The following is a 16,420-nucleotide window of genomic DNA, read 5'->3' as shown; positions in this document are numbered from 1 at the left end:
CAGAGAGAGAGAGAGAGAGAGAGAGAGGGAAGCAGGCTCCCCGCTGAGCAGAGAGCCCGATGCGGGACTCGATCCCAGGACCCTGAGATCATGACCTGAGCCGAAGGCAGCGGCCTAACCCACTGAGCCACCCAGGCGCCCCCCTCTAGGGGTTTTTTTAATGTGAACAAAAACAAATTAGTGATTTTATTAAATGGAAAGACTTACTATCACTATATGAAACTACTATAACATTGTATGTTAACTATACTGGAATTAAATTAATTTTTTTTCAATTTTAGAAAAGAATTTACTGATACTTTAACCTTCAGTCTGAAATTCTAGCACTAATACATATAAACATTGATGAATTATTACAAATCATTTCAAGTCAGTAGAAACTTGGCCAAGACAAATTTTTTAACTGACACAATAAAGTTGAATATAAATGATCATTTCCTGTATTTATCAGATAAAAAAAAGTATGTCTGTATATGCTAAATAAAATTTAAAATAAATTTTTATCTGTATTTAGATTGAGATTAAGGTCCAGTACCTTTCAATATATTTCTCATAGCAGTGGGATTAAGTTGAAGACCTTGGAGATATCATGCATAGATCAGCTAATCTCTATATAAACCCACTTAAAGACTAATCAAATGTCATCTTGCCTTTGAGTCTCTCTAAAGACAAAATCTCTCCATATCTAAGACTGTTTTTTAAATTGCCATCAAGTTATACATCTCTAAGCCCTTATTTATACTGTTGAAGTGATGACAACTCTTATATGAAACTTTAAAAAGCTATTTTTTACATGCATCAATACTTTGTTCTTGACTCATTGATCTTTGCATGAGTCATTTAATAACAAAATAAGCAATAATATACTCAAAACTAAAAATGATGAAATTGACACTTTCCAAAATACTGTTCAAGCAAATTTTATTACACCTACTTAAGTGGATGTATTTTGCATTTGCACACATATTTCTAAAGAATATATGGCACAAAGTAAAGCATGTTTTAAATCTCTTTGTGTTTCTTATTATATGATTTTATAAAATATTTAGGAATTCTTGATTTGTTTCTTCTCTCTTGTTCATTATGATTTGGATATTTCAACTTTGTTAAAATGGGAAGTTTATAAGCAAAACATTACTACATAATAGGGCATCATTCTTTGTAGGGATTTTATGCTGGCGGTCAGCACCGTGGATACACTCATGGGATCTCATTTTAATAAGTATCTTTGTAGCTACAATATTGGCCGTGGGCCTGATGCACTGAATATTTTAATTCAAAAGCACATTTGGGAACTTAACTAACATCAGGAGACATTTCCATATCTTTATCAAATACTTCTCTCTATTTTACACAGCAAAACTTATTACAGCAGATAAAGAGAATGGTTTCGTTAAATAGAATGAGTTACATCTTAGCCTAGATTTCAAGAGAGTAGAGATGAAGACTTGCCATTTAGGTTCTTGTGCTGGGCCATGATGTTTGGAAGGAGAGGTTACCTGCATGAACATTTTCTTAAGCTCCTCCATTCTCTTTCATTTCTCTGCCTCTCCTAAGTTTCTGCTTTTGATAACATTTACTTGTATGACTCATGAAATTCTGGGAAGACATAAAGAAAAGAGCTTTTTATTATTTCCTTTTAACATTTTTAGATAAAGAATGAACTAAGGTCTTTGTTTCATTGCCATTGTATGCACACAGAGTTTTGCTATGTGCGGGTTTGTGTGCCTCAGCCTTTTATAATCTTATATAATATTTCAAAAATTAAAAGGATAGCCATGTTCCTGATGCTGGAAAATTACTTGATCCTGCACAACTTCCCCGGTGACTTTCCTATATAACAGCCGACAATTATGTATAAAGGTTTAGCAAACAAACAATCCAGAAATTCATGACTAAGAAATGAAGTGTCTGGTTATTATAATAGCACTATATGACTTTTTAACAAACGAATTGTTTGGGATGTATTCTCCTGGCACAATGTAAAAATACCTAGTGGAATTTTATTTCCCAAAATTAAGAAGAATAGATTTCTTCACATTGGTACCACATTCTCAAAGTTTGTATCTGTCAGTTTAATTGAAAACGGTGATAAGGAATTTATTTTGCCCACTCTACCTAAGAAAAATAAATTTTGGCTTTAATGACCAAAAGCATCAAATTTAGAAATATATATATATATATATGTGCATATATATACACACATATATATATTTTTTAAAGATTTTATTTATTTATTTGACAGACAGAGATATCACAAGTAGGCAAGAGAGGCAGGCAGAGAGAGAAAGGGGGAAGCAGGCTCCCTACTGAGCAGAGAGCCCGATGTGGGGCTGATCCCAGGACTCTCGGATTATGAACTGAGCCGATGGCAGAGGCTTAACCCACTGAGCAACCCAGGCGCCCCAAGAAATATATATATATTTTTAATTTGAGTAGACTGTCACATTCCTCACAAAAAAGGACAAAAAAAAATTTGTGTATACTTAATTTTATAAGTATAGAATTCTGGTAATGAAAGCAAACAAATTTTAAGGCTGTGGAGATAATTGAAAAATCATCATTTTGATTGCATTATTTTTTACAAAATTGCCCCAAATTTGATAAATTGAAGTCCAGTCATAAAATATAAAGTGGAACTAAGTTACTAGCTGTTAGTGTGACTTTTTAAAATGTATTCATGAAAGCAGCACAGAAATCAATTTGAACCATTCTGCTTTACTTAAGATTTTCCACGATATTTAAATGAAAACTAATGGCATTGGGTTTTACTGCTAATTGGCACCTCCAGCAGAGTTAATATCAGTCTGAATGGGTTTAAGAGGCATAATCAAAGGGAGACAACTGCTTTACTTTATGTTTGTAAGATGCAAAATATTTTCAAAATAGGGAAAAAAATCAAGATTGCTCACATTGGTAGAAGGTGAGACTGAGTCCTCTCCAGAGAACAGGTCTCCTTTTTAAAAATTGCATTACCCAAACACAGTCTTAGAATATATCTTCCTCTTTTTTCTGATGTCTTATAAACCCACGTTGTGTAAAACTGTAGCCAGTGGTAGACGGCTCGATGTGTTAAATAATTTAACACTCCCACCTCTCCAGAAAGCGAAGAATCAGAAGTGAAATGGGGGGAAACCATATGTATGTATGTATGACTTATTTCATAGTTTCTAAAATATTTCCATGTTGGCTTATGGTCAACCGAAATACAAACAAAACCAAACAGAGTTACGGTGGTGGTTTGCTTTCGTCCTCAGGTATTTATGCGTTTGGGCTCTTTGCTACCGATATTTTTGTAAACGCTGGGCAGGTGGTCACAGGGAATCTGGCTCCACATTTTCTTGCCCTGTGTAAGCCCAACTATACGGCGCTTGGATGTCAGCAGTATACACAGTTCATCAGTGGGGAAGAGGCCTGCACGGGCAACCCAGATCTCATCATGAGAGCCAGGAAGACGTTCCCATCCAAAGAAGCGGCTCTCAGCGTCTATGCAGCCATGTATCTGACAGTAAGTAAGGATTATTGACCAGTCTTCGTCTCTCTGTTCATTCTCCCAGTGTAGACATTCTTTTTCTCTGCCATGATGGAAGTCGCATTAACCGCTTTCTGTAGGCCATTTAATTTATTTTTAATAATGGCTGTTTGGACTGTGGATAAAATTAAGTCAGTTGACTCTCATGAGATTATGTGTGGGTAGTTGGTTGTATTAAAAAATAAAGCCATTAGCATTTCTATTTGAGAATATGTTTGTCTTTATGTTAAATTAAATAGGGCTTAATGGGAACAAATTTGTCCAGTAGCAGTCCCCCTAATCTTGTAATAGCCCTATTAAGAAAGCTATCCAGGCCTCTTAGCTGCCTACTCAAGCTCTGATATTCTCTGGTGGACGTCAGGAAAGGGGCACCGTTTTTTTTTTTTTTTAGAATTTTTGTTTGTTTGGTTGGTTATTGGTAACTATGTCATCATAATATTTCAGCTACTGTTTCAGTATTTTCGCATAGAGCTAGGCAAAATGTCCTATTAAATTATGTAGGGTTTTTTTTTTCCCTTTATTCTTGAGTCTTTGCCCTCATTTTGGTGGTGAGAGCCAGGCCTCCCGCGGCTGTCCAGGACCTCTAGGTGGAAGTAAATGGTCATGGTTGAGCACATTACTGATTCACAGGAGTAGAGAGAAGGGCAGCCTTAACAGGCAGCTCTTGGCCCCAGCATTCCTGCTATCAAAGCCCTTCCCTCGCTTACCAGGGTCTGCCTTGTAGCTATGGAGCTGGACTCCCAAAGTGTGCTCTTTAGGCTTTCTAATGGTTACAGTAAAAAGTTCAAAGATTTTAAATGTCTTTTGGGGTTCTCCTTCCCAGTGGTGCCAATAGCTCCTTTCTTCTGATTTTAACTCATTGACAAGAGATCTCAGGACCTATTTGAAACCAAATCAGTTCATTGCCAATGACTTAAAAAAAACCCTCAGAATTATTTTTACTCTCAAGGAGCTATTTGATTATGGAAATATTTCTGGTATTCTCAATGCAGTCCTGTCTGCTTATCTCTAAAAGCAGAGAGAATGCACAGTAATACCCTATGACACTTCTACCTGAGATTGGAAACAAAATTACTAAATAAGCGACAATTTAGGAGGGAAAATACAGCACTGTACTTACTGCTCATGATGGCAGAATAATTTTTGGAGGCTGTAAGTACATGCATTTTAATATTTCTAAAGTTTTCAAGCCGAGCTAATTCTAACCCTCACAGCCTGGACTTTTAAAAATCCCATCAAAAAAAAGTATTTTAGAGTCAAAGATCAAACCCCATCTTACCCATTTTCTCTTCCACTGTCTTCTGGCTTCTGTACGGTTTGTCAGTTACAACTCCCTTCTTTCCCTTTCAGTGTGCTCCTGACTCCACTCCTCCAGTTTCCCCGGATTTCTTTATCCCTTCAGCTTTGCCTTCTGCTTCCCATTCTAAGGCACTGCAGACTTGCTATAAAATCTGTTTATCCATGCATATTCTTTCCTTTTCCTTGAATTGCTTGACTGCATGTCCCACCTCTCTTAGAATATGAAGCACTCAACCTTAAAATGAATGTTTAAAACTTAAGTGAATCAGAAGTGAAAAATACTTCTCCTTCATTGTCATCACATCTAAATCTGACGTTGTTATTTGTATCCGAGTATGAATTGCAAATATCTGCATATACGTACATGATCAAGCCAATGACTTGAGACGAATTCCAGAATACTCTCTGAACCCAAATCCTGTTACATGATTATTTTAGCCCTAATAGGTGATTGGTTTTGCTGTATAACCAGGGTTTGCCAATGGTGGTGAATGTGCTAGTATTATAAATACTTGATCTTTTTGTTGTGCCAAAATCGTGTTTTCAAAGGCACTGCTTTGGGAGAAGGTAGTATGCTTTTAAGTCCTGGAGGAATCTTAATATCTTGTCTTGCCTGTGGTCAGCTGGCCAAGTGTTTTAGCAACCTCTTATAAGTATAATTATAGAATAATTGTAATTACTATGGCAAACATTCATTGAGCATTTACTATGTGTCAAGCACCAAGAGCCTCACTTTTACAAATTATTTATTACTAATTCTTATTGATGTATTAAAATTTATTCCTTTTTGATTGTTATTACTATTTATGTAGTAATTGGTCATTTGTACTAATTCACTGAATCCTCACAAAAAATCCTTAAAGTATGTAGTAGTATTATGCCCATTTTACAGATGAGGACGCTCAGAAAGTGAAGTAACCGGTCCAGATCCATAGAACCACCCACTTTCCTGGCTCCAATAAATCCAAATATTCCAGAGAAGGCATAATAAATCATATTAGTTCTCATGTGTGCATGGCCAGCTAAATTTCCTCCTGCTGCCCCCTAATCTCAGCATCCGTAAAGGTTACGGCAGAGGATTCGGATGGTAGATATGTTTAGAGATAAAACATTTAATAACACTCCAGCACTCGGAAATCGTCTATCATTACACAGTGGTTCAGACTAAAAGTCAGGATTCCTGCTTGTAATTACATGGCCGGGTACCTCTGTCTTTTCAACAATAGATTCTGTTCTGTGCTAACTGCTTTTCTGTCTTCCCTGCCCCCCCTTTAGCACTGTGTGAGAGTGGGTGGCTGCTATGGTAACCCTGAATATAGCTCCTGCTGCAAATGTAGGCATTACAGGCAGGTTTTGCTGTTATATTTGAACCCATAGACATATATATTTCTTCCCAGCTTCATCTTGGGAAAACTTTATAATAGAAATGTTGGGGTGTTTCCAACTAATACAGTCCCGTGACATGCTTGTCAGAATTTTGATGAGTAAGCAAATAAGAAAACAGTCATTTATTTAGTATTTTCTGTGGAAACAGTCTTATCGCTGTATTTAGGTAGAGATACATTTGTTTACTGTTGTGTCATGTAAATATTTACATATGCAAATACATAAATAAAAATAAATAAGCTGCACTATGAAGTATATGAATAAGAACTGAGGTATAGTTTTCTGATGTTTCCCTTTGTGGATTAGTCCCCCAAATTAAGGAACTTGAAATCTCCCTTAGCACTTGACTATAATTAAGGCTTTGGGGATAATTTGATAACAGAGTTGTTCTCTTTTGCTTTACTGAGAACCTTCAGGGGGGGAAAAAAAAAATCCCTACGCCTGTTTTTGCAAATATTGTTGATTTCCCAGGGAAAAATTCCGAAGATTATTTAACCCTCAACCATTAAATTTATAATTCGGTGTTAAGTCACATTAGAATAATATTTAAATTTAGCTTTGTGTTATTTGTTTCATATAAAACGAGCAGTTTTTCTAATTAAAGTCAAATAAACTTCAAAGTTGAGAATGAGAAATAATGTTTCGTGACTTTCCAGTTAACCTCATAAGTCAGGGAAATAGACATAAAATGATCTCTTTAGGTTACTTCCCATACTGGCCTTAGATGATTTTTCTGAAAATCTTTAGACACACAAAGAAAGAGGGTCAGCTATGCTTGCTGGCCTTTTTTCATGATCTTTTGCTGTAAACAATGCACCCTAAATGTCAAAACAAGACTTTGCTACCCTCAGAATTCTGTGGGGTGATCGGTGGTTTTTACCTGTAGTCAAACTTTGCTTCTCTTGTGGGTCGTTTTTCACCCTGGCGTAGACAGGCCTGGAACAGGTCGATAGCTGGGCCTCGCTCATTCTCTAGAGATTTCCCCTGAGAGCAGCCTTCCAAGAGAGCAAAGGCTCGAGCTAGAGGGCCTCTTGGAGCGTAGGCTCCAAAACTCATTCACCGTCCCCATCTCTGTGCTCTCTAGGTCCAGTCCAAGCAAATCCCCAAGGCCAGCCCTGATCGAGGGGGGCAGAGGCCCAGACTCCACCTGTAAATGGGAGGCCCAGTACAATCAGATTGTGAAGAAGTGAAAACACCAGGCAAGAAGGGATTTGTGGATATTAAAGGGTTCACTGCAGTCTTTTCCCAGAATATTAGCGGAAGGCTCTGCTGTATCATTCCCTGTCTTGCTGGTGTCCAATCTTTGGCATTATCCTGCTCTTGTTTCCCACCCAGCCGTCTTTTATAATCACCTTAGAGGTGCCGTGTGCTCATGAGCTGCAAGACAAGGGTTAAATAAACACAACCCATTGATATCTGTCTGCCCTTCCTTTAGTGACATTTTACCTCATCTCTGTAGGGGCACGTACAGGTCTTCATTCTGGACTACAGGAATTTGGGGGATGCATGGCAGTTCGGCCGCAGCATGTGATGTCATGTGGCTGGTCAGGGATTGTGTTTGGTGGAGAAATGTCGGCGTGGGTAAGAAGAAAAGCTCTTGGCTACCTTCATGGATTTGTCTGGAGTGACTGATAAAATCTGGCTGCCATCAGAAAGCCATGCCTCTAAATCTTCCCTGCCCAGAAGTAATTTAATGCTGAAACATGTAAGATTCCGGTGCTCTAGGTTTCAAATGAGCAAATTTGTGTCTACTAGATAATCTATCAAACAGTATTTATTGAGCTCCCACTTATAATGTGACTGCTGTCCTATTTCTCTGACTACTGCTTCCATCACAACTATTATTAGTTGATTGACATTGGTCCTGTCAGCCTTCAACTAAGTGTCACAGGGTGTGGGGAGATTGCTAAAGACATCTGCAAAGTACCCCTGAATTCCAGTGTTTTCATTACCATGGACCCCTTTTATAACTTACCGTCTTCTTGTCCCATACTCTTCCATGAACTTCACATTTCTAAATCTTCTATCTTATAGATAATGATTTTCCACCCCAGCTTAGACCCAGATATTGAACACTGACCCATAACAATAAAAATACCATAACACTGTTTTTGAAATGATATACATACAGTTACTAAATTTGCCCACATATAGCTATTAAAGAATAAGCAGCAAATGAGTCCAGACATATGTATGCTCTGCATCTTTACCTTAGTTTTCCCTGGATTCTGTTAAGTGACACTTCTAACTGGGTATTCTGGGATCGATCCGTGGCTTTATAATGGTGCTGATTCTCTAAGCACATCCCAGAAATCACTGTGTCTTCCACAGTGTATTAGAACCACTCAGCAGTGTGAGATCACCAGTGTGGCCAAATGACTTCATAGAGTTCCGGCCAAAAGTAAAGAATAATGACATTTTAGTTAGGGCATGTGGGCTTTTGCAGGTCAATATACTGTTCTATTAAGCTCTTTGAAATACTAAAAGAGATGTCCCAGAATTCGTGAATATGTCTGGAGTTTCTTAGGTGTTAGCGGACTCCAGGTTGGGGACTCCTGGCAGTGCTCACACATTAGAAAAACAGGACTTACTCTTTTTTTTTTTTTTAAAGATTTTATTTATTTATTTGACAGAGATCACAAGTAGGCAGAGAGGCAGGCAGAGAGAGAGAGAGGGAGGAGGAAGCAGGCTCCCTGCTGAGCAGAGAGCCTGATGCAGGGCTTGATCCCAAGACCCTGAGATCATGACCTGAGCCGAAGGCAGCGGCTTAACCCACTGAGCCACCCAGGCGCCCAACAGGACTTACTCTTGTAGGACAATATAAGGTATAATAAAAGCAAATTTATAAATACCATATATTAAGCATGTTCTTCAACCTAAATCTTCATCTTTCCTTCTGATTTTAAAAGAAATGATGACAGTTTTATTGGCCCCTAGAAGTATCATGGGCCCTCAGTACCATGCCTACTGGATAAGTTTGCCCTGAAAATAGGGCATCATTAAGTTCTCGATGGAATGTGATTGTTAGTCTATTTGGTAATGATAGTGAGGGCCACTCAGTGTCCAGGAGGGAAAGATCACTGTTGCCAAGCACCATGGGAGAGTGCTTCAGAAGTAAGTGGTACTTGGACTGGGTTTTGAAGATAAACATGATTTGAATAAGTAAAGAAGAGGCATTCCAGGTAAGGGGACAGTGAGAGCAGAGACAACAAAAAAGGAAAGAAACTCAAAGTAAAGGGGATATTTTAAGGAGATTGTTAAAGAATCTCAGACATGAAGTAAGGGTTCGGATTTAGCCATTCCCCTTAAGATTGGGAGCCCTAGTGTTGATGAGACCAGAGTCAGATGAAGTGAAATGAACTGAAATTCCTAGGTTCTGAGAAATGGAATGAACTTGGACTCTATGAGCTGCCAAGAGCCTGAGCCGTGGCAGGGAGAGTACAGATTTGAGCAGCTGGGAATCCCTAAACATTCTATTGGAGCACAAGAAAGTCTGGCCCAGACCCAGAGCCAGTGCTCCGTTGTGCACTCTGGGGTTCACACACCATCACCACTTCCTTTGATGCAATGGCCAAACTGAGCCACATCCCTGGACGGCCTGCTCCTGTATTGCACCCCTTGGTCCCCCAGCTTTCATGTATTCAAAAGTAACAATCTGGCCACAAAAAGGCCTAAGTCTTCACAGGGGGCTGGAAGGAATGTATGGCTTTCTTCACTTTACAGGTAACAAAACTGAAGATACAAGAGGCTAATTAACTTGCCCAAGGTTGTATCACTGGTATTTATTAGAAGTGGAAATGTGACGCAGGCCAGTGTCACTCAGTCTCGTATGTTGCACTACTTCCTGGCTTGCCCTCCAGCGGAAAGCAGGCCCTCGAAGGCCAAGCAATCAGAGTTCAGGCCCTCACACGCAGTAGTGAAGAAAACTAGTCAATGGATTTTAATTGCACGTTGCAAGATATAAATTAAGAAGGTTATTAAAAAAGTGTGCACTCCATAAATTCCGGTCTCATATCTTATTTTCCAGGCAGCCAAGTAGCTCAAACACTAATAGTAATATAGATAGTCACGATGATTGAATTTTATTGTACTTTTTTTAAGTGTATGAGTATTTTATTCTTATGACACTTAATTTTTAATCTTATGTTCTGCACATTATTTGAGATGTTAATGAACTTTAATTGCTTTTAAAATGACAATTTCTAAGTCACCTGTTACTCCTTTCCCATGTACAGTAATTAGATGCCTAATAGCCTAAGTGGTATTGGCAGAGCTGACTGCTCGTGAGACCTCCATGGGACGCACTAGCACTTTGACCAGGTCCAAAAGAACCCAGATCACAGTGGGCAGCTCTAAATGTGTGGCCATTTGATATCCCAGAAGCAAACATTCCCTTTCTTCCATGTCCAGTTGATGAAGTTTTAGAATATAGGTGAAGTTCAGTAGAGTGGAGTCCGGAACTGATAACCACTAAAGAATTCGTGAGGCATCTTTGATGCAAAATCATGGTTTATTAAAGCACAGGGACACAAACCATGGGCAGAAAGAGCTGCTGCACCGGGGTATGAGGGGTGGCTGTCTGTGTACTATGGTCTTGGGGGAGGTAAGGAAAAAGGGAGGTTTCAAAAGAACTTTCATATGCTAAAGAGGACCTACAAGATACCAGAGGCCTTGAGGCCTTGCCATTGCCAAGGTTTTTCCCTCTAGCAAGGTATTAACATCAAGATATTTGGGAGTTTCCTAAAGAATGTCACATATATCCCACCCAGGAGTGGAGGTGGGGGAAGGTTGCAGGATGTCAGTCTTTTGCTTTGTGCTCAGCCAGCCCTCTGTTCCCTCATCACAATAACATGCTCAAGTCCATTTTCCCAAAAGATGCATCAAGTTCTGCTACTAGGTCATAGACTTGCTTTTGAATACCAGGAGCCGACATTGATTGTCCCACGAGGGCTGGCCGTGAGCTCCAGACTGTACATTTTCCACCACTGACATCTCAAGCAACACAGTGCCTGGTGCTCCTGTGGCCCAAGTAGCAGGGCTGTTTGCCTGTACTTGCTGTCAGGGGCTTTTCTGCTCCAGGACCCACTTAAAGCTGGCAGCCTTTCATGTCCCCTGATCTATAGGCCAGAGCAGTATCCATAGGTGTGTCCCCAAGAACACAAAATGATCTAAAGGTGCTGTGTTTCTTTCTTTGTGGTAGGGGTACAAGATGCAATCATTTGTCTTTTTCTTTAAGGTAATGTGTAATATGTCCCTGTGATGCGGGAGAGCTAGGTTCTTGTCTCATGGAGTCCAAGAATGAATCTGGCGGATAATGGAGAATGAGTAGAGCGACAGAAGTTGATAAAGTGAAAATATAGAAAAAGCTCTCAAGAGCGAGAAAGGTCCCCAAAGGGTTACCAGCCAGGGCCTTTAGGGTTTGTCTTTTATAGAAAGCTAATGGGGGAACTTAAATTCTTTTAACATCTCTATTGATAACCATTGAGAAAGAACTGGTGATAACACCTCCAGTATTTGCTTCCTTTTTAGGGTCTGGTTATTCTTTGTTGATCACAGGTGATCATCATAAAAAGACACCCCTGCGTCCCCCGCCCCTCCGCCCCCAGCCCCGCCCCAGGCCTGCAGCAGTTTGTTCCCTTATCTCTGGTTTTCCCACACCTACACATTTTGGGGATTTTTGTGAACCTGATCACCCCTACCTATCTCTTCCTATCGAGCCCCACCTATCCCTTACTCACCTGGTCAATGGATCCTTAAAAACTTGATGTCCCAAGCCCTTGAATCTTATGGGGTTTATCTCCCAAGATCTGCAATGCCTGTGTCTTACCAAGGCCTCCAGTGTGCTGACCATCTCTTACTTACCTGCTTCATCAGCATGATGTCTTTGACGCAAAGAATCAATATGAGGGCAAAGTGCATGAGGGTTAATATAGCACTGACGTAAACTATGATGTAAAATTTGCCTATTCCATGTGAATGTGAACTTTTCTCATCTTCTTTCCTGAACAAAATAGAAAAGAATGCATTTGACAAATCAGTGGTCACTACTACTTGATTCAAGATTTGGTAGTCTGTAGTCATTCTCCAGGATCTGTCCCTACTGGTGAATTAAATGGAGATAAGATAAGAGCCACCAGCCTTTTTGAGATCCTAAGTGGTAGACAAATCTTCACCATCCCCACTCCCTTAATGTGATATTGTTTTTGATTTACTATCTTGGCAGGAGTGGGAGGGTATAGTTTCATAAGCTTCCTTTTGAATTCCCTCAGTACTCCACCTGCCAAGGGGTAAATGACCACTGGATGTGTTCCTAGATCTAGGAGACTTCAGCCCATATTCACAACGTAGTCGCCATGTACCCTATACCCTACTCTAGCAGAGGTCATGATGATGCTTTCAGGTCTCTAGGTACGAATGTCCTGTTAGACTCTGTGTCCAATAGTCCTTAAAATATCTGGATATTCTTTTCCCTCTGGGGACCAGCTGCATCTTGAGTTAGTGGGTTTCATTTTGGTTTGGCAACTACACAAAGGATTAAAATGTTTTATTGGGGTACCCACTTGCAACTCTGTATTCCTGTCATCTTGTGGTTATAGTTACAGTATTCTGCCTGGCTCCTCATCTATTTGCCTCTAGGAAACTCTGTGTTTTATAAATCCATTCCAAAACTTTCTGCTGGTCTCATCACCTTGGCTGTCACTCAGGTCTTCTGCATTGTTATGATAATACACACACACACACACACACACACACACACACACACACACCTGTTTCTGATGGTTAAGCACTGGCGAATGGCTTCTGTTTCTTCAGGCTCCCCATGATCTGCATGGATATAAAGGCCCCAGCTGTGGAGTAACCTACCCTACCATCAATAATGGCCTGCAGAGGAGAGGCATCCCTTAGCTCATATGCCCTGCCAGTGCCCCTCTCACTAGCACATTCCTCTGTCTCCATGAACAGTACATGCCTGAGGTCTCCGGTGCTACATCAACTTCTGTGGGTCCTGAAGTCCATATTATATGTCCATTCCAGCAATGCCACTTCTCTGAGCCTTTTAATTCCTTCCTCCCCCATCTGCCAAAGCAGTTCAGGCAAGTCAGCCTCATTGAGAGAAAGTGATCACTTTTCTCCAGGCTCTGAGGAGCCTGCCCAGCAGGGAGTTTTTACTGTTCCCTGGGGGCCTTGCAAGAGTATTAAATCCCACATCCCCAGGGAGAGTGTCTTCATGTCAACAAACACTTCTTTGTCCTGTTTACATTTCAGCCTTCTTGACAACGCACCCTCAAAATCCAGTCCCACAGGTCTCCCCAGGCTCCAGCTGCCATGGGTCGGCTAATTCTTACAGCAGTTTTGGGGCAGAATCTCTGTCCTCCCTTCTCGGGTTCATCGGGTTCATCGTTGGCCAGCAGCCAGAAGAAGATGTCGAGTCAGACCTTGAGAGGGCCTCTGATGCCCTGGGGGAAAGAGTCTTCTCACTGCTTGGCTGGAAGGGTATGGGCAGGGCTGGGAGGAGAGCTAACCCTGAAGAGGTAGGGGTGGGCTCTGTCTGAAGGCTGCGAGGGTTTAGAGGAGTCTAATGAACCATAATCTTCATGTACATCCACTCAGATGTCCCTTTCCCTTGTGTCAAGATCTTATATTTTTCTAACCAGGGTCCTGTCCTTGGCATAATAGACATAACTTACCTGAGCATTCAGTCATCTTTAAAAGATCCCTGGGCTCTTAGCTAGTAAGTTGTAAGTCTGCCTTTCAGCTTTTTTTTTACTCTGACATTGCAGAAACAAGGGCTTTTCTATGAGTTCCCAAAGAGGCACTTTGGCCATCACACTCGATTTTCATTTGTTTGATAATTGTCCTCAGTTTTTCATTTTCCTTCTAGAGGGCACCAACACAGCATAATAAGAGCCAATCAATTGCATTATCCCTCTTGGCATTGTTTCCATGGACTTAACTTCCCATGTCCCTGGCCTGGTTAGGGTATTCCTCTGACTAGGCTGACTAAAACCATCAGACTTCAGACTTCAGATTTCCAATGCTAAAAATCAAGAAAGTCTAGTGTAAACCAGGTTAGGTTGGTTACCCTATCCCCACCAGAACATTCTCCAAGTCACTACTGGTGGGTTTTAGCAATTGGGTTGCTATCTGGTGGACTATATGTGCCTCCTTTCCAGCAAGAACATGTCCCCAGACTCCATCTCGCCACCTCTTTCCTTAAATTATCCCAATTCTTTTTGGATGCTCTAAGAAGCGGAAGCTGAGATAGAATGAGGTGGAGGAGTAGAAATAAAATTGGGAAGCTAAGATTTATTGGAGGGCTGGAGGAGTATAATACTTAGGAAAGAAGGTAGAAGCAAGATTGGACAGGTAGAGTCTCAGACTGCAGTATAGATCCAACAGTGTCTCTGCTGATCTTGACCAGAGTTCACCCATTGGAAGAGCCCCACACTGCATAAATAGCCAAGCCCTAGTACCCCTGCTGTGCTCAATCACTGGTTGGGGGCTGAACAGTGGATTGTGGCCTCTGCTCAAACACTAAACCCTACAGGTAGACACTGACTTCATTGCTCTCCCTACAGAATGGCTGACTCTTTCCTGAAGGGACATGACAACAACTTGACCTTGGTAGCCTGCCAGGCTGCTTTCATCTAGTTCTCGCTCAGAGAGATCTAGTAAGCTAACGCCCAGCAAGGGGTTAGTTAACACGGTGATGGTGATGTATTACCTTCTGTGGTAACTCCCTGTGTCAAATATACTTGCACTTGGAGTGCCTTCACATATACGAAAAAATCATGGCACTGTAATTTCAGTCATCAGACCCCTCCTAAATTGGGGATATAGTTTAAATCAAGGCGATTTCTTGGCACCTTTCCCACTTTATTACAAAAGAGGTTACCTTCTCCTATGAACACAGTCTGCTTTGAGCCATTTGTTTGTTTATGCCATTTAAAGAAAATCTTGGAACAGGAACAAAAGATTTCAAATAACAGGAAGAAATCCTTCCATAATAATACAGAAATTTAGAGTATAAAAATAATAACTGTTATTACTGAGCACTTACGGTGCCAAGCACTTTACATATGGTATATTTGTTGCTTTCTTTCCTTTGTCAAACATATTAATCAGGCATCTTTCTATATATAAGGATTTGTGCTATTGGTTTTTGTATGATGTAGAGAAATATGATTTCTTTAGATTTGCTAAAATTTCCACTCAAAGAACAAAACCAACAAGCACACAAAAGCCTTCCATTAATTTGAACTACCATTCCATCTCTGAAAGAAGCTTCTAAGAAAGATTAGTTTATATTTCTTTACCTTATAAACCAGTTACAATGTGGGTTTTGTTCCCCCTCCACCTCGGATCCCAACCACACACACTCTATCAATACTGTTCCTCAGAACTCATCTGCAGTGATCTGATCAAAAGCCTCTTCAGATCCTTGTCTTGCCAGCTGCCTCAACAACACTGAGACTCTTGCTCACCGCCCCCCCCCCCCCGTTTCTCTTTTTAAGAGTTTGAGAACATTGAGTCCAAATGTGCTTCTTTCCTCACTAGGTACTTAATTGCAATGTCAGAAAACTATCTACCAGTGTTTACTAAGTTTCTGTTCTTGATCTTTTCTTCCCTCTATTATCCCTCCCAAGGGTGACCTCATTCATGAACACCTCCATGTCTTCACATGAACTCCAAACTCCTTCACCAGCCTTACCCTCTCTTCTGAACTCGACTGTTCTTAACTTGAACATATCTAATGTGGTGTTCCATCAGCTCTTTGAATTCCACACTTCAAAAATCAAAAGATGATCTTGCCATTGCTCTAAAGGAGCTCCTACTTCTGTCTCTTCTGATGTGATTATTGGCATTCCTATCCTCCCAGTTCCCCAAGCCTGAAATCTCTGAGTCACCCTCAACCCCTCCCACTTCTACACCCCCACATCCAGATGTCTGATTAATTCTGTGGGTTCTACATTTGAAAGATCTCTCAAATCCAGACTCTTTTCCACCCTGTCCCCCATTCTTCTACTGTGAGAATTTGGCTTCTTTGTATCACTTGCCTTGACTACTGTAGGAGCCTCCCAAATAGGCTTCCTGAGAAAATCCTTCCTTCATCCCGTCAGCTCTACACTCTGCCACTGGAGTTAACACTCCTAAAGCATGAGTGTGAAGCAAGTCTCTCTTTGCACAAAAGTTTTCCATAGT

General features: G+C 40.6%; 1 protein-coding gene across 1 annotated transcript in view; it reads left to right on the top strand.

Moving 5' to 3' along the window:
- The window catches only part of PLPPR5 (phospholipid phosphatase related 5), a 118,723-nt gene that overhangs the window by 41,353 nt on the left and 60,950 nt on the right, over positions 1–16,420 (top strand). Inside the window, 1 exon segment of the mRNA XM_059375490.1 lies at positions 3,258–3,508. Coding sequence (XP_059231473.1) covers positions 3,258–3,508 — 251 coding nt within the window.

The sequence above is a fragment of the Mustela nigripes genome, chromosome 14 (assembly GCF_022355385.1).
Source record: "Mustela nigripes isolate SB6536 chromosome 14, MUSNIG.SB6536, whole genome shotgun sequence".
Lineage (NCBI taxonomy): Eukaryota > Metazoa > Chordata > Mammalia > Carnivora > Mustelidae > Mustela > Mustela nigripes.
This window is presented reverse-complemented; position numbering and strand designations above follow the sequence as displayed.